The sequence below is a fragment of the Pagrus major genome, chromosome 2 (assembly GCF_040436345.1).
Source record: "Pagrus major chromosome 2, Pma_NU_1.0".
Classification (NCBI taxonomy): domain Eukaryota; kingdom Metazoa; phylum Chordata; class Actinopteri; order Spariformes; family Sparidae; genus Pagrus; species Pagrus major.
The window spans coordinates 4,969,064-4,996,374 of record NC_133216.1 but is presented as its reverse complement, the minus strand read 5'-3'; the positions used below and the strand labels follow the sequence as shown (position 1 = coordinate 4,996,374).

At 42.9% G+C, this 27,311-nt stretch overlaps 3 protein-coding genes across 6 annotated transcripts; 2 read left to right on the top strand and 1 right to left on the bottom strand.

Annotated features, from left to right (window-relative positions):
• Positions 1 to 536: 536 nt before the first annotated feature.
• On the bottom strand, positions 537 to 13,804 carry bicra (BRD4 interacting chromatin remodeling complex associated protein). Of its 4 annotated transcripts, XM_073485475.1 has the most exons (14): positions 13,763 to 13,804; positions 11,738 to 11,783; positions 11,595 to 11,640; positions 8,656 to 10,743; positions 8,281 to 8,469; positions 6,078 to 6,695; positions 5,253 to 5,469; positions 5,053 to 5,150; positions 4,759 to 4,893; positions 4,604 to 4,653; positions 4,361 to 4,509; positions 4,162 to 4,256; positions 3,958 to 4,063; positions 537 to 3,708 (listed from the first exon to the last, which is right to left on the bottom strand). In XM_073485475.1, exons 2-14 carry the CDS (start codon positions 11,776 to 11,778, stop codon positions 1,841 to 1,843), a joined length of 5,700 nt encoding a protein of 1,899 aa, XP_073341576.1. In that variant the 5' UTR covers positions 11,779 to 11,783; positions 13,763 to 13,804; the 3' UTR covers positions 537 to 1,840. The 4 variants fall into 4 exon arrangements, with proteins under 4 accessions (XP_073341576.1, XP_073341559.1, XP_073341568.1 ...); XM_073485458.1 differs by lacking the exons at positions 11,595 to 11,640; positions 11,738 to 11,783; positions 13,763 to 13,804 and having other exon boundaries at positions 8,656 to 11,252; XM_073485467.1 differs by lacking the exons at positions 11,595 to 11,640; positions 11,738 to 11,783; positions 13,763 to 13,804 and having other exon boundaries at positions 3,958 to 4,060; positions 8,656 to 11,252.
• A 1,923-nt stretch (positions 13,805 to 15,727) lies between these two features.
• Positions 15,728 to 22,203, top strand: napab (N-ethylmaleimide-sensitive factor attachment protein, alpha b). The gene is made up of 11 exons (XM_073489891.1): positions 15,728 to 15,927; positions 17,659 to 17,738; positions 17,850 to 17,966; positions 18,398 to 18,444; positions 18,841 to 18,918; positions 19,080 to 19,135; positions 19,574 to 19,658; positions 19,759 to 19,863; positions 19,948 to 20,016; positions 20,531 to 20,581; positions 21,012 to 22,203. The coding sequence occupies exons 1-11, from the start codon at positions 15,830 to 15,832 to the stop codon at positions 21,111 to 21,113; spliced, it is 888 nt and encodes a 295-aa protein (XP_073345992.1). The 5' UTR covers positions 15,728 to 15,829; the 3' UTR covers positions 21,114 to 22,203.
• A 96-nt stretch (positions 22,204 to 22,299) lies between these two features.
• On the top strand, positions 22,300 to 26,185 carry b3gnt2l (UDP-GlcNAc:betaGal beta-1,3-N-acetylglucosaminyltransferase 2, like). Its single transcript, XM_073491048.1, has 2 exons — positions 22,300 to 22,476; positions 24,638 to 26,185. Exon 2 carries the CDS (start codon positions 24,773 to 24,775, stop codon positions 26,045 to 26,047), a length of 1,275 nt encoding a protein of 424 aa, XP_073347149.1. The 5' UTR covers positions 22,300 to 22,476; positions 24,638 to 24,772; the 3' UTR covers positions 26,048 to 26,185.
• The last annotated feature ends 1,126 nt before the right edge of the window (positions 26,186 to 27,311 follow it).

Genomic DNA, 27,311 nt, shown 5'->3' with positions numbered 1-27,311 from the left:
CACTGCTCAGGGCAGGGATGAGCTGTGGTCAGAGGGCGTGGACCTGGAGGAGGGAGGTTGTGAATAAATAATTTGGGTGGAGTCGTTTTGTTTTTTGTTTTTTTTTTAAACATGACATAACTTCACAGTGTACTTCGCATATTTTGAATGATTAACACAACCTCGTGCTGCACCCCTCCAGCTGTGGCCTCCTCAGTGTTTTTCTATTGTTTTCCTTTCCTACTTCACCTACTGTAACATGTCAAAGGTTTACAGATGTGAGAGTTTTTCCCCTCATTAGTCTAAACTGTCTTTACTCCTGCCAAACTCTGTGAACCTTCCAGGCGATGAAGCATATGAACCAGCTCTACCTCACTTCTATGCCCCCCCCTGCTGGCTGTCTGATAGGGAACACACTCCATCGCTGCGTCTATTACCACCATCCCCTCCTGACTATCATACAGTACTACTCAGTCATCATTAGTCATCCAAAGGAATGTACCATGAAGATCTGCAATCACCGTTTAAACTGCTGGACAAATGACTAGAAGAAGCAATGTTTCATAAAAGAAGCAAGGTTTAATTTACAGTTTTACTAAATGTACATTTCTTTTTAAAAAGTGTCATTATACACAATAAATACAATACAAAATTAATCTGTAATACTATACTTCAAATTCTCTTACGGTCTTTTTGTACATTATTATTGTTCCTTTTTTTCCATTTCAATGCTTGTGCTCTGTTTGTGTTTGAATTGTCCACCAGGCTTAAAAAACACAAAGAAAACACACATGGGAGGCAGGGATACAGTGGCAGAAAGATGACACAAACAGACAGAGAACACAGAAAATCAACAGTTAAAACTGGCCTGCCCCCTGCTGACTGAAATGCATAAAGTCCTAACATGGCATCATAAGCAACAGAGGGGCAGGTGTGTGTGCGTGTGTGTGTGGAGGTGTGCTCTACAAACAAGAACCTGGAGAATCATCTGACATCAGAAGCAGAAAAAAACTGAATTTCCTTAAATATTTCATTTACATGTTGACAGTACCCAAGAGCAGTCGAAAAGGAAAACAACAATATTGTTCTAAATCATTTTCTGAACATATTTTACTTGAAAATGCATGATATGATATGCAAGCAGCAGTTGTATTGTGAGCAGGGAAACTGAGCCTTCAGGTTTATTTGACATCTAAAGAAATCAACTCATAATAAGAGAGGCGGACTATCGTTTCAGCATGTGCTGTTTGTGTCTGTCGGGTAGCATTAGCTTTGTGATAAGAGAATCAAATTTGGTTGGTAAAGGAAGACCTAGTATGTATTTCATAATGTTTTACAGTATGACCCTAGTTGTATTCTCTTCTGCCTCTCAGCTTCAGGCAACTAAGTTGAATAAAGTTGCTGACTTGAACTGTTTAATTGAGCTGCCTGATGCTCATTGAGACACCGTTTAAACTGCTGTGGACAGAGACTGGTGCTCAGGCCACACTAAAGGAATGTATGAACACCAAATGAGAAAGAGAAAAGAGCAAAAGTGAAAAAAAAGGAGAAAGAAATCGAGAACAACAACCTCTGACAATTTTATCGTGTTTCTTGAGCTTGGCTGACATACAAAATGCCAGGAACCTTCAAGTCTGCACTTCTCAAAGACACATTTTACCTTTGACCACAGTTTCAGGGTCTACATCAGGCGGTAAATGACAAAGAAATGTCTGGACAATTCAAATGGACAAACAAAGCCAACACAGCTTGGCAGAGTAGTACAGTGATGTACTGATGTTTTCACAGTGCCCCCCTTCCCCTGCCTCCAAATCTGTCTCTCAGTCCCCCCTTATCAGTCCGGCCTGGGGCTGAGGGGCTGTTATCTGCTTTGAGTCTGGGGAACCAGGCTGCCATTGTGGCCACGGCCACCGACCTGAGGGTGCTGGGCCAAGGAGGAGGACGAGGAAGCAGAGGAGGAAGGTGGGACTGAGGGTCTGTGGGATGAGGCTGCCGAGCCCCCTGGGCGCTGGCTTTGGTGTTGGTGGGACCTGCTGTTGCCCCCTTTAATGTGGTGCCCGCGGGCAGAGGGCTCCTGCTGCAGGTTCAGGATGCTGTCAATGGCGCACTGCAGGTGCTCATTCAGAGAGTCGTCCGGAGGGCTGCCGCTTGAGAAGCTGGCGTTATCCATGTCGGGGGAGTCTGACTTACAGCGTTTGGCAGGAAGCAAAGAGTCTCGCGTAAAGGAGGACTCTGGAGAGGGAGGCCCAGGGGCATGCTGGTCCATTCTGAATGTTCCACCTGCCCTATGTCTATTTTTCCCACTCGCCCGCTTGTATCTACTTACATCTGTCTCTTGGTCTGTGTGCTCCTCCCCTCTCTCCTTTGCCCCTTCCCTGTCGAGGAGCTGCGGGAGATGATGGTGTTGTGTGGTTTTGATACCACGGTTAAACACCTCGTCCATTTCGTCCAGCCCCTGCATTGCACTCACTAAACGGCCAGTTTCGTGGCTTGACTCTGTGTGTGCGTGCGAGGCCTCCCTGCCTCTTTTCTCCACCTTCACACTGGCTATCACTGTCCGCTCTGAGGGAGGAGATGAGGCCTCGTGCCTGGGGGGTGAGGGTGTAGGTCTGGGGTAGGACAAACTTTCGTCTCCTCCCCCTGGGACACCAGGTCTGACCCGGGGACTAATGTTTTCCCGGTAGGTTTTTCGAAGGGGGAGACGGCAGGTTGTCTGTGAGGGGGTGGCAGTGGAGGCAGAATTGTGTTTGACCCCACCTACATCATGGTGATCTAATGTCCCATTCATTTGAGTGGAGGAGGAGGAGGAGGTGGATGATGACCAACTATGAGAGGAAGAGGTAGAGGAAGATGGAGCTGCATTGGGGGGAACATTACCTTTCAGTGGTGGATTACACCGAGTGGTTGCCGTGGTGACCGATGAGGCAGAAGAAACAGTACATACGGGGGACTGAGTTCTGATGACTGTAGTAGGAGGAGTTGATGAAGGGTTGGACTTTGGGTGTGTTACAGCAGCTTCAAACTGAGGCTGTGTCTGGGGCTGAGATATGGACTGGCTGCTCTGCTGAGGTTGAGGTGTGTGCACTGGATCTAAGGCAGTGTTGTGGACTACCTTACTGAACCCCGTTTGATCTTGCTTGATCTTCAGCTTCAAGCCAATTCTCCTGCGAGCCTCGTAGGTCTTCATAGGCGGTTTGCTGGTTCTCTGTGGGAGAGCGTCGTCATCATCAGCAGCTTGCGAGTTGAAGGACGAAGAGGAGAAAGAGGAGGATGCTGCAGGAGCACGACTGAAGGAGGTGCTCTGGCTGGTGGGTTCGGGCACCACCCTGCTTGCTCCAGCTGGAGGTGGAGGGGGACAGCTGCTGGACCAGGACACAGAGGCTCCACCTCCACCCTGCTTTATTACTAGTTTGGTAGGAGGAAAAGGGGTGGCGGAAGGGGTGGTAGAAGGTGCTGGAGCTGGAGCTGGAGCCGGAGTCGGAGCTGGAGCTGGAGCTGGAGCTGGAGCCGGAGCTGGAGCTGGAGCTGGAGCTGGAGCTGGAGCTGGGGTAGGTCCTGGAGGAGGGTTTGGGGTGATGTTTGGAAGAGGTGCTGGGGCAGGAGCTGCAGGTGCTGGAGCAGGGACAGCAGCAGCAACACCTCCACTCACTGGGGTCGGCTCAGCAGAAGATGATTTCTCTTGGGATGAAACTACACTCTCCAACAAGCGCACGTTTGCCACAAACTCCTCTGCAATGAAATTAACAGAATTATTCATCATTGGCATACACCTAATCTTTTTCAAGACAATCACAAAACCATGTACAGTGTTTCCCACCGAATGTCTGTGTACCTGTGCTGGGGGGTATGGCAAGTTGAATCACTTTGAAAGTTTGCCTACATAATGTTTCTTTTAATTTTCATCTAATATACCTGGGCAGCCCACCCAAGTAAAGTGTTGGAAACACTGATTTATGACCACAGAGAATGGTAAAGTACCTGGTCTCTCCTTTGCCAAAATCCTGTCCTGACTCAGTGCGATCTTCTCCTCCTGAATGAACATCCGGTCAATCATCACCATCTCTGCCGAGGGGCCCAGTCTCTGCTCAGGTTCAAACACCAAAATCCATCAGTTCAAGATCAATTCAAGACAAAAAAGATGACGAGAAGGTGTATATTGAGAATGCTGATTTATAAACTTACTTTTGACTCTGTGAAGAGCAGGTGGCGATATTTATCCAGCATGGCCTGGGTTCTTTTCAGCAGATGGCAGGAGACCTTTTCAAATTCATCATCCACTGTGCACAAGAGAACCAAGATGTTCATGAACATAGTGAAATTAGGGGAAAAAAAGGGCACTTAACTGTATTCTGTCTCTACTAGAGATTAAGGAGTTTGTTACCTTTCTGATAGTCTTGAGAAGAGTTGGCAGTTCCCTGGTAGAGATGGTAAGGCAGCAGTCTGTGCAGTGTGTCCTCAAATGAGTGGAAAGGAGCACTGTAGTTTGGGTGAAGCACTGAACCCTGCTGTTTCCTCAGTTGTTCTAGCATCCTGCAGTAGGGTGTGTATAAAGACATAATATCTTATAAAAATGTCATTATGGGACAGTTAAAATAAGCCATTATAAAATGCATGCAGCACATACCTGGCTTCTTTGCTGGGCTCTGCACTGAAAGGCATCTTCATTGTTGTTGTCTGTAATGTGAACAAACGGATGATTCAGACAGATTCAACCTGTAGCTTAAATATTAAGAGGTGATTTTTTTAGGACCTCATTAACATGCAGAGACAAACCTTTACCTGAGTTTGTACTGGAGCTGGGGGCTGTGGAGCAGGCATTTGAGTCAGATTGGGTCCTAATACCTGTATCTGCATCCCACCTTTCCCCAGAGTCATCCCTCCAACTGAGCTGATCACCCCTGGCTTTGGCTGAACCTGTGGGGACAATCAGGAAGGTTAGACACTGACAAAATACACTGAACACAGTTTAAATTACTTTCAGTATTGAATGGTGAGAAAAATATAGATAACAGCTAGCACACAATCCATAATAACCACAATGAATGTCCTATGAGGCTTTGTGATGTTACCCACCTGTGCAGGCTGGATAAGGCTGGCAGGAGTGACAGTCTGATTCACCATTGCTCCAGCTGGCCCTTGGGCTCCTGAGAATACCTGTAAGTCACTTGATGCTAAAACAAGAGGAAACAAATCATTACAAGGGAAATACTTCACGGAGTGTTCAGGGTCCTTCTGTTTCTCATCATCACATTACACAGTACATTGTGTCTAACCTGTAGCAGGAGTTTTGACGAGCACGGACGTCGGCTGCAGCACTGAGGGTAGCTGAGCAGGTGTACCAGTGCTGACTGATGATGCAAGAACCACTTTATCGACAGGCACATCTTGCTGGGAGCTGAACTGACTGGTTGCTTGCGGCTGAGGCTGAGGTTGAGGCTGAGGCTGAGGCTGAGCGGACTGCTTGGCCTGCAGCAGGATGTTCTGCTGGACCTGAAAACAGATCAGGACAGTCTTCTTACACATTTTGGCTTCCTTAAGTGTACTTGCAGATCTGAACTAATAAGTTGATCGCCAATCCAATCACCAGCTGGATATGATGCATTTAAATGTGTTATTTGTAAACAGGAGAGGTTTCAAGTGGCAGAGGAGCGACAGTGAGTCAAACATCAGCAATGGGTGAAAACGGTGTGTAGAGCCGAAATATTCTCATATCTTGTTCTGTATATTATTATTTATACCAAACCAGAGGTGACTGTGGAAAGACAGACCAGTGAGTTTTATTTCGTTTACACTGAGCCTGAATAGTGTGTTTTAAGAGGAGTTCACAAGTGGTATTATGAGACTGGACGGGCCTGGACTAGCTGGTTAGCATGCTAATCTAACTACAGAGTAGATATCTCTGGGACCCAGAACATAAATGTGTTTGACATAACTGATAATATTACAACATTTTTGAATATTTTAACTAAAATTCGGGTCATATCTCGCAAATTGCTCCTTTAAGCCAAACTCTTTATAACAGTGAGACCTCACGTTGCATGCAAATAACATTAAGAGAAGTTGCATCAAGTGAAGTATGTGGTGAGCTGGGACAATACCTGGTGCAGCTTATCCAGCAGCTGTTTCTGCTGAGGTGAGGGCTGAGTGATGCCTGACAGGGTCTGAATTTGCGCTCCTACTAATTGCAGGTGGTGCTGCTGCTCTGCTGTCAGGCCCTGGATGGGAACCTGGGCTTTGACGACAGCAGCAGCAGATGTGCTCACAGGAGGAGAAGTAAACTGGTGCTGTGCAGGTGGTGCAGGAGGAGGCTTGGGTGACTGTGACATAGGTGGCATGTCTTGCTGATAAGGGGCAGGCTGAGAGGCCGGCCGAGGCTGAGGCTGAAGCTGAACTTGAATGTGTGCCTGCTGGGGCTGCGTCTGGCCTTGTGGAGCTGGCTGGGGGGACTCTGCTATTTGGTTATGGACAATAAAGAGTGGAGGATGAGATGAGGGTGTGCATGAGCGGGAGGGAGTTTGAGACTGTGGCTGAGGCTGAGAGGGAGGATGAGACTGTTGTTGTTGGTGTGGTGACTGGATCTGCTGGCTCAGAGTGAGAGGGGACTGGGAAGGCTGGGGGCTGACTGCCACTGGGGGCGCTGCGGGGTGAGTGGTCAAAGTCGGTGAGGGGGACATGCCCTGGATCTTCAGGGGCTGTTTGTGTCCACTGGAGGGTACCTGAAGAAGGGGAATGACAATATACTGAAATCCTAATTTGATTCAAGAATGCACACAATATTTTGATTCACATGGAAATCAGGAAAATCAAGCACAAAAAACACACACTTAAAGATATGCATGCACAGAGTATATAGTAAATATGATTCTTGTACAAGGTTCAAGATTTGACAATAGTTACAAAATAGGGCTGGGCGATAAGCTGCATCACATAACAATTAGAATATCTTTTGGTGGGGATTAAAGGAACAGTTTACCCCCATGCTGATTTAAGCCAGGTTAAGTTTCGTACTCCACAAAACATTTCTGGAGCTTCACAGTGAAAAGGCGTAATTTTTTTTCTGTTATTTTTTGTATAAGTTTTAAAATGTCCTCAGTAACTTCAGTTGATCAGGAGAATGCTGCAACTCTGTTTTGCTGTGGAGCTCTAGAAATCCCCAGACTTTCCATCGACATGGTGAGTGAGTGAGTGAGTGAGTGAGTAGGATAACAACAAAATTGTCATTTTTGGGTGAACAGTTCCTTTAAGCACACTCTTCTTGGAACTGTTAATTTGCGGAACAATTAAATAATAACATATGATAATTGTTATCACAATTCCACTGAAAATCATGATACAAAAATATGGATTTATCGCCCAACCCCAAGACAAAATTACAAACATGGGTAAAACAACACCAAACAATCAAAAAGCGGAGTGTTAGACTTTAAAATCTAGTAGTTGCTTGGTGAAAGTAGTAGAACCCACTGATTTATTCTAGCATTTGAGGAAGATTAGACATAAAAAAGGGAGCAATGATCATTTTGCGAGCCAAAAAGAAAAACAGTTCACAAAAGCAAGAAGTCAAGATCTGCGGGCCTGTGATGGTGAAGTAGAGGGTGATCTGAAGACTTCAGGGACTGGGGTCAGGGAAGCATGTAATTATCATTTGGGGGGTCATTACACTGGTCAGACTAGGGGTTACAAGGGGTGGTGGCACTGTAAACACACAAGAGTCTATATGAGAGGTAAAAGGTGGAGAGGTGTGGGTTGATTGATCAGTCGTTGGTCAGTAATGTAGTAGATGAAGGTGAGTTGATTGAATTTGAGTGAGAAGAATGTTAGTAAAGAGGTGAACAAGGTGATCTTGGCACCTTGGTAGCTCCTCTGTTAAAGCATGAGCATGTTTTTTGTATCCTGTTGCAATATACATTCAGTAGAATGGATGGAAGACATACCAAATTAGTTAAACAATTAGCTCAAGTTAAAAAAAGAACTGGCACTTAATTGCTAGTCCCATATTCTCTAGAGGTGCATACAGCTAAATGTTAAAATAGGATAGTGGATGACATACAATACATATGGACAACTGGAATGATCATGCCTTTACATATAAAGAAGTCATGTAAGAAACACACAGAAGCTGCAAGCGAATGAGTGATTTTTGAGCTTAGGAATAGCATAGCAACTGTGAGAGGCATGGAAGCAATGACTAATGCAGAAGAGAAGGACAGAGCAGTGATGGGGAAAGGTAAGATTCCCTGACATTGTGGCGGCAGCAGCAGCAACAAGTGGGTGGGGCTTGACATAAAGGGGCATTTCTACCTGCTTTACCACTGCTGTCATGTGGGAGGGGCCAGGGGAAGGGCTGTGGCTCTGACCCACCCACGAGTCAGTTAATTGGCTGTCATGGACAGCGGGGGCCGGAGCAGTGATGCTGTTGCTGCTGACGATTACAGACGCTGGTACGCCCACAGAGGGGGTTGACTCATTCTCTGTTTGGTGGCGCTGCTCCTGATAGGAGTATATTTACCATTTCAGGACGAGGGAGGGAAGGAGGAAGGGGATTGGAGGGAAGGGGGAGTAAAATAGTAAACCAAAGAGGTCAGACCAACATATCACTCCGTGCATGTTATTTATTTTTAAGTCAATGTTAACTTTACACAATCAAAGCAAACATGCAAATAGTGGAACACTGACCTGTTGCAGGAACATCTGCAGAGACTCCTGGCTCAGGATCATACTGGAGCCCTGGTTTGTGAACAGTAACCTCCCTGGACTGTGCTGAGCCTGAGGGGGGACCAGCCCCACTGCTGTGACAGAGGAAGATGTGGACACAGACATGGACGGAGAAGAGCAGGGTACTGTGGCAGCTGTGGACACAGACGAAGCCGGTTGCATGGCGAGGATAGAGGACTGTGGTACATGCTGCTGAGTAGGATGAGCAGCCTGGTCTGTGGAGCTGCCCAGCACAGTAACACACTCTCCCGGCTGGCCTTGAGCCATGGTTGCTGCTCCTGTGCTGTTGCTGCTGGGGACTCCACCTGGCTGGGGTTGTAGGGCTGGCTGGAGGCTGACTGCAGGGCTCAGCCCCTCCACTTGACTAAGCATGGTCAGGGAGTTCTGGATTGGCATGCCCTGTATGACTGTCTGGGCATGACCTGAGACAGTATGAGTCTGTGTCTGGCTTTGACTCTGGGCCAGTGAGACAGGCATCTGAAAGAGGGTGGGTGTGCCCATTTGGCCAGGCTGGAGCTGAATGGGTCCAGAGAGGATGTGTGCAGCCCCAGGGTGGCCCTGTGAAGTCAGCACCTGACCCAAGTTGATGTTCTGGTTTGTAGTTAAAATCTGGTTTGCAATGAGCTGTCCACCAGGACCCTGACTAGTTATGATGTGGCCCCCAGGGTGCTGGGTCAGGATCTGCCCACCTGCTTGAAGTTGTGGCAGGAGAAACTGGTGATTCTGACCTTGCAGAACTGTCTGAGAGGGAATAACGATGCTGCCTTGTTGGTTTAACAAGTGTACACTGAGGGGCTTGCCAGATGGTTGTGCTGCTTGTTGTTTGAATATGGTTTGTTGAAACTGAGGGCCTTGTGTTGTGGCTTGAGTACTCAGGACAACGTTAGAGCCTGGCTTTCCTGTCAAGAAGGCTACATTCTGAGCAGTAGAAACCGGAAGTTGTTGCAGCCCTAGAGCCTTGTGGGCATCGTTTTGCAGGGTTTGGGGTGCTGGCTGTGACTGCTGCTGCGGTTGCTGCTGTTTGAAGAGTTTCGGTTGGATGGCTCCCCCCTGAGGGGGTTTAGGCTGAATGGGTGTTGGTGTGCGTTGGATGATCACGTTCTGCATGATTTGGCCTTGTGTTTGCGTCTGGGGTCCAATTCCTGAACTTAGAGAAGTACTGCCAAAGCCCACGAGCCCAGCAGGAGCAGTCATTGTAACACCACTGCTGCTGTTTGTGCTGCTGACACAAACAGCCGGTCCATTTAAAGCTGGAGATCCCAAAGCGCCTTTGTTGCCTTGGATCAGAAGTCCACCCCCTGAGCCTCCGAGCCCCGCCTGAGAACCAGCACCTGATACCTCTGGCCCAGACTGATGCAGCTGGTAACCACCCATGGCTTTTGCCAGGATTGGCTGCCCAGACTGATTGATAGTCATGACTGTAGGCTGACCCACAACCTGAATCTGTCCGATACCCAAATGTCCAGACTGGCTCCCATTAGGAAGAGCTTGGAGACTTGAAATGGGTTGAAGCGTCACATTTCCCAGGCCTACGGGCTGCATAAATGGCTGAACACTAATGGCCTTGTTCATGACCTGGGGTTGGAGTTGGAGGCCCTGCTGGGCAAGCACTGAACCCAGCATATCTGCTGTAGCATTGGGAGGAGTAGATGTGTTGCTGGGGGCAGACCCTGGGAAAATTGCTGCTGCTCCCCCAACACCAACACCTATGCCTACACCAACAGCAGTGCCTCCAGCCCCAGAAAGGCTGGCATCAGGCAGTGTCTGAACCACCTGCGTAAGACCTGGAATTCCAAAGGAGCCCAGGTCCAGCTCAGCCTCTGCCTCCTGAAGGCTTTGCTCTGTGATGTTGGCTTCAGCCAAGCTCTGCTGCAGGATGTCACATGGTTCGTGATTTGTCCCAATGCCATTGCTCCCACCTTCTCCACCTGGGGATCCTCCCAAGATGTCTTCATCCTCCAGGAAGTCCAGGTCGACACTGACTCTAGGCAGGCCTGTCGGCTCATTGGCCGACAGCTGGACTGCAGGCTGGACCTCTGGAACATGGCCCTTAAAAGGAAAGGGGCGAATGGAAAGAAGTGAAATAAGGTGATAGGATGAATTTTGATGACTAGATGTGCTGGTGAGGAGTGTAACACAGAAATGCAGACATGAAAACCCCACAAAAACCTCATCACATTGCGGCAAATCCAAGCTTGTAGAGTGTAGATATGTTAGTGGAAAGGGGATATTTGGAAATGCATGCCACATAGATGGAGAGAAAACGGAAGGAAGAGGATTGGGGGGTTTTACTCACCCCAGTGGTAGAGAAGAACGAGCTGGAGGGGTCACTCGAACCATCCAAAAGGTCGTCAGTGTCCAACTACAGACACACCCACCCAGGATAGGACAGACAGAAACCAAAGGCACCCAAACCAGCAGGCAAAAGCCACCAGGACAGAGAAACATACAGACCATCAAACAGAGGAGGAGGGCAAGGAAAGGACAGAAAACAGTCCAGAAAAAACCCAGATTGTAAAGGACCAGTGAAAAGGTAAGCGACAGAGGGGCAAAATGATAGGAATAACACAGAGTTGGGAAGCGTTAGTATTAGCATTTCTCATTTTGTGAGTTAGCCTAATAAAAGGGGAAGGCAGGCTGAAACCATAAATAGTGCAATCAAAAAGCAAAGACAACCGTTAACCAAAGGAAGCGGTAAAATAAAAAAATAAAAAAAATAAATGAAAGCAGTGAGGGATGTGGGATTCAGAGTGCATCAAGGTGAAATCTGAAAGTGACTCAAGTCACGCAAGCCCCAACTAAAACGCACACAGTTAAGTCTCCGTTTCACATCACTTACAAACCTGTTTTCTGTAACTACCAAATACGAGCCTGACATATGCATCTTCTTTCATACTCACATGGGTCTCAGATCCATGAAGAAAGTCATTGAGAGCTTCTGGGTCACTGCAGGAGAAAACAATGTGATTCACAGAGGTACAAGACGAAAGAAACAGTTTGCTAAATATAAAACTGATCTTGCACTGTGTCATCAATGACTTACCAAATTACATCTAGAAGGCACCTGCCGTCTTCATCATCCATGACAACTGTTAAAGGCGAAAAAGGTTTTAAAGTCCATTGATGATTTGTTTCATTATCAATACAATCTTCATGAAAAAAAAAAAATACAACTTAACAGTACATGGTTGCATTTCTATTATATTATTATTATAACAGCACAACATTGTGTAATATTTTAGCTTTACAGTTATATAGTTGAATTTTGACAGGCGTTAGATTGATATGATGATGATGTACAACTACAAAACTGAAAGACCCTTTTCAATGACTATAAAACAATAATTTGGTCAAAAATCAAAGCAAAGCAAAGCTATTTACAGCACTATTAGCAGCATGGGTGGTTTTTAAAAGACATACATCTCTTCCTGTTGCTGTGTTGATGCTGTGCGACACAGGGCTTAACTACAAATAAAAATTTAAATCGCATCATCTTGCTTTCGGACTGTTATACTAGACATTTCAGCGAATCACAGACGAGTAAGTTATGTCCACAATATCTTTTAATTAAGGGTCATCATTACTATTACTATAGGCTACGTGGTTGGTTAATTGCACGCTTACAAACGTGAATGTTTTAACCAGCTTCAAACCGAGGTGTATTTTAAATTTTATTTACTAATTCTCGCCTACAGACCAAATGCAGAAACCTGTAGTTCTTTTTAGATGATCTACATGTCCAGAAATGTTTGTTAAAAATCAAAGTCAAGAGTGACTGTATTTTTCTTTTTTTTTTTTTAAATCTCACAGTCCCTTTGTTTTTCACATTCATATTATGAGTAGTGACTCAAAACATTACATCACTTATTGCTGCCAGGCTTCTCTGGAGATTGCTGTGGGTATTGTGAAAATAAAGCACGCCCAGAGGAAATTAAGAAAGGTATTGAACTTCATTAACTGCATCACAATTATAAACAAGACATACATGTCCCTTAAATAGAGAAAATAGAGCTTACATTTTTAACACATAAACCCATCTTCACCTTCACCCATGTTTTCATTTATACACTCAATAAACGAGAAAACCCCTTCTTTCTATTATGAACCGGTCACAGATCAAACAGCAGGTATGTTTTTCCAGCCTACACGTCGAGAAACAGCGGATGGCAAAAGACAACAAATTGAAAACGCGCGGTTTTCACGCAGCCTGTAAAAAAAAGGTTTCCACTTCGGCTTCTCGCACAAGTCTCAACAACAACTTGTGCAAAGAACTTCCAGCAACACAAACACAACAAGTCACCAAAATTTACACGCAGATACACTGGGTTGTTGTGTGTGTGTGTGGGGAGGACCGTATTCCCCGTTGCCGCTCTAAAAAGGCAGCGGATCGTAGCCATTACTCGGTCAGAGCAGAGCCAGTGCGCAGGATATGAATGGAGACACTGCAAGCGGCTTGCTACATGCTAGCTGGTGTTTTCAAAGAGCTTTGCATGCATATTTTCCCAAATCGTCACAACACACACTGTTTAACAGCCACGCGACTGACTTAGGAGTCAAATTTAATAAAACGTTTCATTTCAAACCCCCGGTTTCGCCGCCACTTCCAGCATTTTGATGCATCTGGGTTGAATTTCGTTAGCCTAGCTAGCTAGCCTTCTTAGCCAAGCCAGCTATCAACAATATTCAGACGTATAGCTAGCTCCAGCCTTTGACATTCAAAACAAACCACCGAGTGACATAATTTTAACACCTCGCAATGTACAGCGGGACCTCGATTCGACCGAGACGAGGTAGTAATGTTTACTTAGAGGTGTGAACGCAATTGCGTATCGAGCTATCTATCTCTCCTTGCAAGCAAAATATGAGTTAATGTTGGAATACTCTTGGATGAGGGGGGTATGCTTGGGAATTCGGTGGAAAATGACTATGTTTGCCGGGTCGTGCAGCAGTGTGGCGTTTCGATTGCGGTAGCCGTGCAGTTTGCGGCTTCACTGCAGTGCGCGAATATTGCAGCTTTCTTACAGTTATTCGGATTAATAGAGAAATTGCTACATTGTAACAAACTCACCCGAGACGATAGAGGTGCAGGCAGCGCGGGGTCTCCAGGACAGCCTCGCACGGGCTGCTGTACAGGACCCAACTACAGGCAGGAAACAGGAGACTTCCGTTTTTGCCTGATTGAAATCTGTGCCTCGTTCTGTGCGCGTTGTTGTTGTCGACATGTACTTTTCGTGAAGGTTGAAGTTTTTGAGCGATGTGCTACGAAAAGTTATCCATAGATTTGAACATTTTTCCTCAGAGAAGTTTTCTCTCTTTTTTTTTTGTGTGTGATTACAATACATTTGTGCTCGTGCCTTATACGTCAATGTTAAAAAGTTATTTGGTGTTCAAAACATTGAGAAATTAAAGTTTGGAAAGGTTGGTGACCAACCAGATCTATTTAAAAATATACACATAAATGTTTCTGGGAAGAAACTTGGCTACATATATATCTCTCAAACCCCCAATTAGGTAAAGTCTGGGACGTTGGAAAATTTGGGACTTTTCCTCATAATGACAATGCTTAAACCTAAACCACTGCTGTAAATAAAAAATGTAATCCTTTTCTGAAGCTCTAACTGGGATCTGGAACAATATATAACATATGCTGACTAGAGTGTCATTTGGGAGGAATTATCTGCTGATTTGCAGCTAAAAACAAATAATAGGTTTTGGGAAAGTCTTGTTTTCAGGCAAGAGAGGACCACTAAACCTTTAGTGGCCAGGTTTTAATCACTATAAGGTGACTCTTTGGCCTATTCAAATACATTTCAGGTAAATAAATGTTTTCTGAATAAATATTTTAAAATGTTAAAGGCACAACTTTGTAGGCTATTCCATAAAAATGTGAAATGTTATTATTCTCGTGAAAAACTTCATATCTAGCAAAAATTATTTATTAATCTGACAAAATAAAAAATTAAAGCAGGTGCCTGGCAGTCATCACACTTCTGCTCAACTGCAGTATTGCAGGCCTTGCATCTATGAACCGGGGGTAGGGCAAAAAAAAAGTCAGTCTGAGATCAGAAAGTTTACATTATTAACGCCCAAACAGGTTGCAAGGAAAAATTCAGGAACAACCAAGTGAAGTGTTTCATGTTTACATATATGCAGTGCATGCTGCATGCAGACTTATGGCATCAAAGCTGCTCAGGGAATCCCACTAAAATAAAAGATGTTGGCTACATTTAAAAATATATATATTATTCTTTTTACTTCATACATTTTTTGTGCATGTAACATCATCTTACCATGCAGTATCATACACTGAATTATGGCATGGCATAAGGATTAAATGCAGCAGAGTAAATAAGTATCCTGGGCGGATATGAAGACCTCTTACTTGTACAACTGTTTTACATAATTTATTTTTTATGGTTTTAAAAAATGACTATATAGGACAGCCTAAATAATATACAATATGCTTATTATACCCAGGAAGATGATTTTGGGTTAGAGGTTTCTTTCACAGTCCAAATACATGCAGGTGTTCATGTCAGTGTTAATGGCGGGCTCCAGTTCAGCTTTCAAAAGATAAGTGGGTATAGCTGATGGATGGATGTACTATATAGGTGTGGTTTGATTGCATACTGTAATATTTTGTAGTAAATGTAGTATTTGCGCAATAATTATATAAGCACGAGAACAAGTAAAAGAAAGTGACAGTATCATCATTTTAGGTTCATTACTTCACCATAAGATGCCTTCACGTGTTGTCAGTGATATCATCGTTATGTCTTAGCAAAGCTACAAATAATGTAACTGAGAAGTTTTTTTAAATAATATTAATCAGAGCGTATAACCGTAATTCAGGCCGTAGTGTGGATAACAGTTGTCTGCTATAACACTGTCAGTCAGTGAATTAAACATCAGTCAGTTTTCAACAGTTACATCGCTCTGAGGAGAGGACCTGGAGTTTACGAAGGGCCCCTGAACGCAGCACTGCTCCCGTGTCACATGACAGAGGTCAGGGTTTTGCGGCTGGTGACGTGACACGGCAAACCTAGCCCCGCTGCCGCTAGCACTGGTTAGCAAGTTTGTTGACTTTCGCAATTCCTCGTTTCTCCTGTAAGAAATCAGAGCAGCGACACAGAAAATGGACAACAGCGGGAAAGAAAAGGAAGCGATGGCTTTAATGGCCGAAGCCGAAAAGAAAATGAAGTCATCGCAGTCGTTTTTCGGATCGCTGTTTGGGTGAGTGTGACAAGTTAGCTTTAGCTAACTGTTTAGCTAAATCTGTCAAGCTGAAGGCCAACTAAGCGGAAGGTAAAGTAGCTAGCTGACCAGTTAGCATCAGGTCTGAAACTGCGAAGACAGGACAAAACAAATTGTTCACAACAATGCACAATGGACTGCGTTGTAGCTAACGTTGCGTTTTTGTAGTCAGTGTCATGCGAGTGTGGTTAACGCTGCAGTTTAGCCATAAATTAAGTGTTATCTTCCCTCAGATCACTGCTGAACACCTTTCTGAGAATAATCAAGAGAGCTGCATGCAGCAGTACATGAGGCTCGCTTGCACACTTGTCTGTTTGAGGGTGGCTTTATAATCTCAGGTCCTGATCAGATCATAATTAATGTAACATTTCAAATCATTTTCATTTGGGTGTAAGGACGTTGTTCTGCTATAGCGCCATCTACTGAAGAAACCTCGAAGTGTCCCACGTCCATCACGTTTGTTTACAGTAGGAGAGGTGAACAGATTTGTTAGTTGCAGCAGATTTATATCAGACAATACAATAAGCTCCTGGCGAGCTACACAGCTGAGCATGGAAACACTACTCCAAAACCTGTTTAAATTATTATTAAAGTGTGTTCTGTTTGACTCCGAAACACAAACTACATGTTGTATATGAAAACAGCAGCCATTTTTGTGTTTAAAAACGCATTTAATGCATTTCTTTTCAGGGACACTGATCGACATCACTGTAAATTCACTCATGTTAGCCAGTAGACAAAATTTTCAATAGTCTTCTTTTTGTCCAAATGTTAAATTAATAAAACAACAATAAAACACAACTTGTAAACAAGGAGGAGTAGGAGTTGGTGTCAGAGCGGATATCATCAATATATTTAGAAAAATGTGGCCGATGGATCTAACATCGCAAATTTTAATAATCAAATTGATTTCCAATGCAGTGGACTGTATTTCATTCATCATCAAACTCTTCACTATGGCTGCACACTTAATCAAAATATTATCGAAATAGCACTATGGCAAAGTTTGATAACGGTCAAATGTGTGATAAAACAACATTATAATGAAGTACTGTAGTGCTGCAGAGAAGTCCTGGCCCACAAATCTTGTTCTCCAGATGCAAGAAGACATGCCCCCTAACAAATGTCACCTCACCTTGATTTTAATAGCTTTTTCAGGGAAAATGGGAATTGTGATGAAAAAAAAAATCATTCCCACTGATCATGAATCTTATGGCAATTGTAATATCCGCAAAATAGTGCAGCCCTATAACGAACTGTGTGTCACTCTTATGCATTACATCAGACAAAACACTTCTAACATGTAAAACAAGAACTCTAATAAATAATATGATTAATTATTGATACAGATTTGCTCAGAAGAATTCATTTGGACAACACAATTGTCACAATAAAACAGTGTATGTATTTTGTCATAATATGATTCCCAGGAAATTGAATTAACAGTGACATTGAATTACTGTCCAGCCCAGTTTGGTGTCATTAGCCTATAGCTGAAAAGATTGCAATTGGGAGTTACATTTTATAACTTTCTGAACTTTTTTGACTGTTTTAGCTGACTGATACATATAGCATGCCCCAAATTCCTCTTATTATCACTATCTTAGCCTAGTTTCTGACCCAAAAGAATAATGGCACTTGATATTTGTCAATATCACCCATCGGTAGTCTGTATGAGTCTTGTTTAACTAAATGTATGATGTCATACAGGAGTTCGTCCAAGCTGGAAGAGGCCTGTGACATGTATGTGAGGGCAGCCAACATGTTCAAAATGGCCAAAAACTGGTGTGGTAAGAATGATTATTACAGGTTGAAATTGAATGAACAAGTCTTATTACGGCCGCTTTCCTAGTTTTGGTCCGACTTCAATCCTCCTAACATGAAATGTTTTTTCTTTTCAGCTGCGGGAAATGCGTTCTCCCAAGCTGCTCGCCTTCACCTTCAGATGCAGAGCAAACATGATGCAGCGACTAACTTCATAGATGCAGGAAACGCCTTTAAAAAAGCAGATCCACATGGTAATAATCACGCATCACCACCCTCCAGATATGTGACTGCTAAAGCTCGACTGTAATCCCTGTTTTACAAGCTGCTGTTCCAGTTCCAGTGTCATCTGATGTCATTAAGATTTTCCAGATGAAGAGTTTGAACAGTGTTATTCACGGCTCTTCTCACTGTGCAGTTAGCAGACAGGAATGTGGACAAATAAATACATTGTAAATAAATAATGACGTCAAGCCCAGTGGCCACCATCTTTTAGTCATATTGTTAAACGGAGTATCACCTTGAACTTTGCACATCTTGTAACTGGGTGCTTCTAATTTTGTTGATCATTGAATCTAAGTTTATTCTTACATTTTTCTTTACTGATGTGAATTCACTGAATCATTTCAGTGAAATGGTATCAGAATATGTCATGTGTCTAAATACTTTTGTTTTTCCTCAACAGAGGCCATAAACTGTCTAAACCGAGCGATTGAGATATACACTGATATGGTGAGTCTATGAACAGGGAAGTCTTCTCAGAAAAAGGCTTTTTATCTGTAGCATCTGAATTAGCTGTGTACGCAGGGCTTCAACTAGCAATTATTTTAATCTTTTTAATCTGTTGATTATTTTCTGGTATAATCAATTAGTTGTTTGGTCTACAAAATGTTAGAAAATGTTGATAAATCAGTCCAAGATGACATCTTCAAATGTGTGGGTTTTTTAATCCACAACCCAAAGTTATTCAGTTTACTGTCATAGAGGAGTAAACAAACCAGAAAATAATCACCTTTAAGAGGCTGGAATGAGAGAATTTTGACTTTTTTTTCCTTACACATACATTACATAACATGTAACTCCCCCTGTTGATGTCTTCTTTCATTTTCTCTTCTTTTTTGGTTTTAGGGGCGCTTCACCATCGCAGCCAAACATCACATCAGCATCGCTGAAATATATGAGACAGAGCTGGTGGACATTGACAAGGTCAGATGAAATATCTGAGTTTCAAGTTGGTCATATGATGCATTATTTCCATTTTGCCTCTAATTTAATGGTGTCTATTGTTTTAAACTGTCAAATAATCTCTTCTTAATAATGAGCATTTAAAAGCTCTGTTCATGCCTTCTGTCCAATTTCCCTTCCAGGCCATTGCTCATTATGAACAGGCAGCTGATTATTACAAAGGTGAAGAATCCACCAGGTGACTATTTTAAATATTTCCTCTTGTTTACCTTTAGCCTAAGATGTTTGTTTTCTATGTATTTCTATATTTTTCTTTTCAGTTGTTTCTATTTAATGCCGTTTATTTCAATTTCACATCTTTGCTTCATGATTGTGCAGTTAAAGGTACTACAAGGAACTTTTAACTTGTTGCCAAACAGTCTTGTTTAAAACCGATGTCCATATGTGACTTACATAAGCAAACGAGACCATCAGCAAGAAGATGTTGAAGCTGTTTCTCTATAGTTATTCTTAATGTCTGCCAAAATTTACTTTTTATGGTGAAATGCCAAGGATAAATTTAGGAGTCTCAAAGCCCCGCAGACAGAAGCTGATCTGTAGTCTGGTGGTAGCTTTAAGTTACTTGATTATCTTTGATCACATTTGAACTGAAGAACTTCTCGATTTCCTTTTTCAGTTCGGCGAACAAGTGCCTTCTGAAAGTAGCAACCTATGCAGCTCAGCTGGAGCAGTATCCAAAAGCAATTGAGATCTATGAACAGGTGTGATAACGCTCACCAGCAGCCTTTGTCTCACCATGTTGTCAGTCGCCTCAGGGGCTGTGGTAACAACACAAACATTAATTGTACTTTGTGTTTTTAGGTTGGAACCCACGCAATGGACAGTACGCTCCTGAAATACAGTGCCAAGGATCACTTCTTCAAGGCAGCGCTCTGTCACTTCTGTGTAGACATGCTGAACGCTAAAGTAAGCCGTAACACAGAACTTGTGTCTATGTACAGCAAGTGTAACATGAGCCGTTGTCCTAATGTTCATCTTCTGGTTACCCAGCTCGCTGTGCAGAAATATGAAGAAATGTTTCCAGCCTTTTCAGACTCTCGGGAATGCAAGCTGGTGAAGGTACGTCTTGGTGGTTTTTTTTTTGCTCTTAAATTCTTAAACAGAAACTTTGAATAATCCTCAAACTAAAGAAAGGCGAGGCTGATGGAGGGCAGTTAAACTCTGCAGACTGCGGAGTCAGACTTTACAACGGGCTGACTGCTGCTTTCTGTTTTCTTCTGCTCTGGTATCGGTTGTAATCGATTACAGATGGTTGATCTTGCTAAAATCTTCATGCTAGTAATCAAAAACAAAAGCTGGATTGTAATTAATGTCATGCAAAGTGTTCCTCAACATTTCACCCTCCAGCAACAAATACAAAAGCACCAGTCAAACAATTCTGATTGGATTAAGAGACACATGTGGCTGTTTAAAAACTGTAGAAGTACTCTACAGAGGCATGCAGACGGTGTATTGTAGCGTTTTTTTTTAGCATCTCAGTTGTCTCACAAAATGTTCCCAACGGTGTATTTTTGTCTATGGGCAGCCGTTCCAGTGTGCAGCATTATTGTAAATAATGTTTTTATCTTACCAGAAACTTCTAGATGCCTGTGAAGAACAGAACGTGGATGCCTATACTGATTCGGTGAGTGCCTGTTACCTTTTACCAGAAGAACAGCTTATGTCCAACATTCTCACTCTGAGCTGTTGGACGTTTCTAGTTTAAAAATCCTGGAGAGATATTAGTGTCGTACAGTGTTTCTGGGTCGTGTCACACAGTTTGACTTTTGACTTCAAAAACATACAGTAACATAGCAATGCTCTTTTATTGGTCAGATGGAGTTTCATGAGCACATAATGCGGCTACAATTGCAACACTAAAACGTTAGTGCCTAATATCAACAGAGGATTTTACACCTGCTGAGGGGGACGTGTAAGAGCCGTAACTCCGTCCTAATTCGTTCAAACTAGGCTACATATGAACTCATGCATAGCTGTAGCAACCCAGTTGCTTTTACTATTCTTCTCTTAAACAGTTGGGGTAATTTGGGTAATATTTCCGACTCATTTCTCAGGTGAAGGAATTTGATACCATCTCACGGCTGGACCAGTGGCTCACCACGATGCTTCTCCGCATCAAGAAAACCATACAGGACGAAGAGAATGACCTTCGCTGACTTCCTTCCCTGATCGACCTCTTGCCCTCAGCAACCGACTCGCATCCTTCTTTTTGCCTTGAGCCTCTCACTTCCATTCTAGCGGCGATCGTAACTGTTGTTTTCTCCCACAGATACTGTGTTTCTTTCCTTCCATCTGCAGTATTTATCTCGCCTTTTTAATTCACTCAACTCAATGCTCCATAAATTATGGTCTTTATAGATATGAACACTATTTTCCTGAGTGCACCCTGCACACGGTATGTTAGTTGTATATTGTTATGATACAGGTATTGGCCCAATATTGGTTAAATCTTCTTAATGGGCTGCAATACCAAATATTCATACCAGCACAGTTAAATAAGAAGCTTTTATTTGATTGTTCTTGTTATAAAATGGATGAGAGGAATTTACTAACAAAATCTATTTTCCAAAATGTGCTTCGAATAAACCCGACTGACCAAAACGGCGGTACAGACCGAGGCACTCGTACTGTAGGTCATATCAGGGCACCTCTAATTAAACAGCACTTCATCTCAGCTGCAGAGCTCCTCGAGCAGAGAGGCCAAGAGTTTCTGAGATTATTCCACAGCAAATACCCTCTCTGCCTTATACTACGAAGTTCTCAGGATGTGAACAGCTAGATTTGATTTAAAATAGAAAATTTCATGCTTTTAGAAGCGATACCAATTGATTTGCTGATTTGTTTTTGCCATTTTCCATTTAAAGTGCTTTTATTCCACAAAAGAAGGTGAAAGAAGCCCGTCACCTTTCTGAACATTTGCATGGGTTAGTATGTAGGTGAAAACCAGAGCAGCCGTTTTCCACTGTATAGGAGTTTATTTCTCAAGTGTTTATTTTGTGATTGTCTGATTTGTGTTATCTTTTTCTGTCATAACTAACCAGGCTGGAAAAAAAACAGCATTTTGTTTTGTTTTTTAAAAAAAAAGCCTGCACAAGATGCAATACATGGAAGAAAAAGGAGCTTTACTGATCTGAACACTGTGCTCGTGTACTCTCCTGATGATGTTGACAGTTGGTCTTAAATGATTTGTACGTCAGTCATGTTTCCTGTCAGTTGTTTGAATAAACTTGTCTCAGACGCACATCATCCTGGGCGTGGCTTCTACCTGCTGCTCTTTGAATGAAGTGATCACCTGACCACATGTACGCACCAGTCAGTGCCACAGACCCGCACCTGCATGTTCACACATCGCTGCTCCGATTCCTTTTCACGAAAAAAAATATGCGGTTGACAACTAAATGATGCGGTTTTGCGCACCTGCTCACCTGGCGGAAGGATCTGAAGGCTCCTGGATATTATTTCATTCATCTTCCGCTTCAGACATATGCTTCATCCTCTGATCGGAGTCAGCTCGGGTCGGTGGGTATTTCTTGAAACGTGATGGTTGGGTTTATTGTCTTTGTGACCAGGCTAAAGGTGCCACCTGCTGCGTAGGTGTCTGACTGTGCAAAGTTCAAGCAGGTTTATCGAGTTCAATTTAATCCTCTTTAAATCTATATAACACTTAAATTCACAGGGACTATGACATGGCAAAAGATGCTTTATAAAGTTGTCATATGCGATTCGTGTTTTTGTGAACTCCATGTGTCTCAGGTGTGGATTTAACTTGCGGTTTAATCAGTTGTGTCCTTCGGGGATGTTGCTCCTCTGTTATTTGTTCAAAGCCAGTTTGCTTATAATTAAACACTGGGGAGAAGGATGTGTTCAACAGACCCGCTGCGAGACACCTGCGGCGTGTTCAGGACAGGTAGCGTCACGACACTGTTTTATCTGGATGGATCAATTGAGTTTAACTGTAAGCCTAAATAAATAACATTGTCGTGTCGTTGTTATATATAAAAGTGCTGGAGTTAAACCCCTCAGCCCATTCATCGTTAGCGACCTTTAAATAAGGAGTTCAATTTGTTGTTCATAGGGTGTAATTTGGTATTTCGTTTTTTTCTCAGCATTTAAAAATGTTGGAGGATGATTATCAGCAAGATTCTCATTTACAAGTGAGACCAGAGTACCAAATACAACAAATCAAAATAATAAAGTATCCTATATAAACAGACGACTGATACTGAGGAGAGGAGATGAACTGTGCCTTTATTCAGTCAGAGGTTCAAAAGACTGGAATGCAGTTATTGTATTAAGTAACATATTTTAGTAACAATAGAGGATTAACACACACGTCAGCACTAAACGTGTTTTCTGTGTGTCATCTGCTTGTTTGAAACGTTTTTCTATCTGTGGCCAAATGTCTTTATAAATATCACTACAGCTTTTACTGTTCTTAACCTTCTGTCTCGCTCCAGTCTTTTAAACTGCACGCCTGTTATTTTGCTTTGTGTCCTCTGTTGTTGTGTCAGGAAATGTTTTTAAGACCTTCGGTTTTATTCTGGCCTCTTTACTCGTGTGTTATCATGTGTTTTATTAATGAAATAAACTAAATCGAACAATATAAGAATAATGATGAAAATGGTCATGACATACAGACAAAATAATAACAAGAAATTATTTAAATATAGGCTACCATCATATAGACAACTGCATGACAAAATGCATTCTTGAATGCCCGTGGTGTAAATATAAAACAGAAGTAAAATATTAAAATATCCCGAAAGATTTAGATTAATTAATGAATTATTCAATGTAGGTGTAAAAAGGTATAAGATGGAATTCGCTTAAAATGTGTTAATATATGTAAAATAAAATACTAAAACTAAAGATTCACTTACATAGACAACAGCTTGACAATATAAATACATATTTTCTTTAATTCCCTTGGTGGTGTTTTTTTTTACAATACAAGCATGTAATGTAAAACAGCCACACCTGAATTCAATGAAACCTCAAACCACACTTTTAAATTGCAAAGTGTCAAGTTTCAAATAAAATATGTGCAGGCCGTCTTTCCGAGATTAGTGTGTGCTGCAGGAACAGGAAGCGTAAAACAATCATGAGAACAGGTTTTTATGTCTGTGATGTGTGACGATCACAATCTTTGGAGCAAAATTTCCAAGCAAAATTTCCAAGCAAGGCACTGGCACCTGTTACTTTATTCTAGGGATGATTCTATAAATCTTTTTAGGCCTTTTTAACATTTTTATGGTGGATTAAAATGGGAAAGCACCATTTTTTAGAAGCTACGCACCTTCGAACATACCATGACCATCCTCTCTTACTCAGGCAGCATGTTCTGGTTGTTTGGTAAATTAAATGGCTGCTATGGGTACTAACATCATCACACATGAATACAATTTGGCTCATTGAATCCATACGAGTTCCAGCTTTCCAGACATATCCAATTTCAATATTCAAAAAACCCATATTTTAATAGGACTTGAACTTATTTGGTCAACAGGTATATTAAATAAAATGTGTTGTGTTGCGTTTCAGCTCTTTAGGTTTAAACATTACCAAGAATATCCGGCAGTAAAAATTAACAGTTAAAGTTAATTTTTAACTTACATTGAGGTTGAAGGTTGTAACGGTTGTGATGTGTTGATTTGTTGATGTGTTGGTTTTCTATTGGCAGGTACATCCAGTGTGTCACCTGCTGGCAGAGTCTGTGTAACCTGACCACAACAACACACCAGGACCATCTCCCCTGAAATATAATCCACTCCCAGGAACAACAAACCACACAGCTTGGTTTACTTACCTCGAGCCAATGAGACGTATTAAAACGTTCGGTGCTATGGTTCTCCTCATTTCTCTATTTCTGATCTTTTTCTACTCGACACTACACCTAGAGACGACCTACAGTCACAAGGCTGGACCGGAGGACCTCCTGAAGCATCCCAGCGTCCAGGTCCAGGACAGCGATGTGAAAACCTCTAAGCCGGAGAGCTTCATCACGCCTCACCCTGTTGTCTACAATGTGACTATTTCTGATGGCATCAGACAGACCATCTCTCAAAATGCAGCGTTCTGGAACCGTCTGCTATACTCGGCCATCAGGAACCTGGACAAGGGAGAAAATCCTCTCGGGGGCGACTCTGATTGGTCTCGTTGTAGAGGGACAAATCTAGAGCTTCTGCAAACCAACGTGCACGACTTCAACTCCTATCCTGTCTTATTCCAAGACTTTTTGCAGGGCATGAACTGCAGGACTCCCCCAGTCCTGATCAACCAACCCAAAAAGTGCATCTCCGGTAAAGAGATGGGGGAAAACCAGACATTCCTGCTTTTTGCTATCAAGTCAACTCCTGGAAACTTTGAGCGGAGGCAGGCGGTGCGGGAGACTTGGGGCCAAGAGGGGAAGTACCAGAGCGGACTGAGAGTTCACACAGTGTTTTTGTTGGGTACCTCTCCAGAGGATGACCCCAACCTCAGCCCACTGCTGTCATTTGAAGCGAGACACTATGGGGACATCCTGCAGTGGGACTTCCATGAATCCCTCCTGAACCTGACGCTCAAAATGAACATGTTCCTCCAGTGGACGCTGAAATACTGTCCTCATGTCTCCTTTGTTTTTAGTGGGGATGATGATGTGTTTGTCAACACACATGCATTACTCAGCTACCTGCAGTCTCTGGAGCCATCAAAGGCCTCTCAGTTATATCTTGGACATATCATAAGCACAGCGGGCCCTCTCAGGGATCCTAAAAGCAAATACTACATCCCTCTGAGCTTCTATGACGGCCCGTACCCTGCTTATGCTGGTGGAGGCGGTTTTCTAATCTCTGGAGCGTTGCTACAATCCCTATACTCAGTGTCACAGGTCATACCTTTCTTCCCCATCGACGACGTCTACACTGGGATGTGCTTTAAGGCTGTGGGAGTTACTCCCGAGGCACACGCAGGCTTTCAGACGTTCGATGTGAAGGAGCAGGATCGCGAGAATCTGTGCATACATAAAGATCTTATTCTGATTCACCAGCGCTCCCCACAGCAGATGAAGAAGCTGTGGAAGGGCATTCACAGCCCATTGTTGACTTGTTGAAAAGAGCAGGTGAGCAAAAGAAGCGGCGACGTAAGAGTAAACAGACTGCAGCGACATTAAAGCCATGGCTTATCTGCTTTCATCATTGTCCATTTTACTGTTCTGTTCAAGATGCAGCATTAGGAGGAATTGTAAGTAAAAGTTTTGAGGTCTACCGTATGGACGCAAACATTACAATAAACCAACTTTCATAAGCTTCAACAGAACACTGTCATAATAGGAAGACATTTTCATCATGACACAGCTAAACAAGCATTTGGCATTTTTGGTGAACAATCTGACCAATGAGGGTCAATATATTTTACTGCCAAGTCAAACTTGAGCACTGTTTAGATGTGTCATTAAAGGAACAGTTCATCCAAAAATGAAGTGTCTAGTCTACAAAACGTTTGTGGAGCTTCACAGCAAAACAGCGTTGCAGCATCTACGACTAGTAGTTGTAGATGGGGGACTTGTTTTAAAACATAAGAACGACAACACACTCATAGATTTCAGCCACCTAAATACGCATTTTTTTCATCAAGATCCATGCATTATTCCCTGAGAAATGAGTGTAAATGTAAAAAAAAAAACACCATATCTCGCAATGTTAAAGAAACTGAGAAACAAAAATCATGGCTCCATCGTTTTATCCGGCTCTGTGCCAAAAGTTAATGGGATCCTTTCAGGGCTGAGACCAATCTTCCATGCAAGCTGCGTGAAAATGCGTTAAGTAGTTTTTATGTAATCCTGCTGACAAACCAACCAACAGACACAGGTGAAAACATAACTGGCTGATGTTAAATAACATAAAACATAAAATGGGTTATAGCTCATCCAGCATGATCTCCTGAAGCCAGCATCCAAAATTGATATGAAAAGACTTTATTTACACAGTTCTTAAGATGAAATCATCGTTGTAGCTGCTAACTTAAAAGTGTTACCGTGCACCCTGTCTGAAGTGGGCACACAAGCTCGACTGCTAAGAGGGTGTAATTTTTCAAATCGATTTGGGATCTCGGGGCTTCCAGTTATCTGGATTACGCCACACAAGCTGTAAGGAGCAATTTGTTTTGTTTTTATTATTTTTTTGGGCCTTTCCATGGCTTTTTTTCCCAATGGGACAGCTGCAGTGACAGAGATGGGTCAAGAGGAAGGGAAATACATGCAGCAAAGGGCCACATGTCAGAACCGAACCCTGGGCCGCCTGGCGAGGACACAGCCCTGTACATGGAGCACACGCTCTACCAGCTGAGCTACTGTAGTGCCCCTCTTACATTGTAAA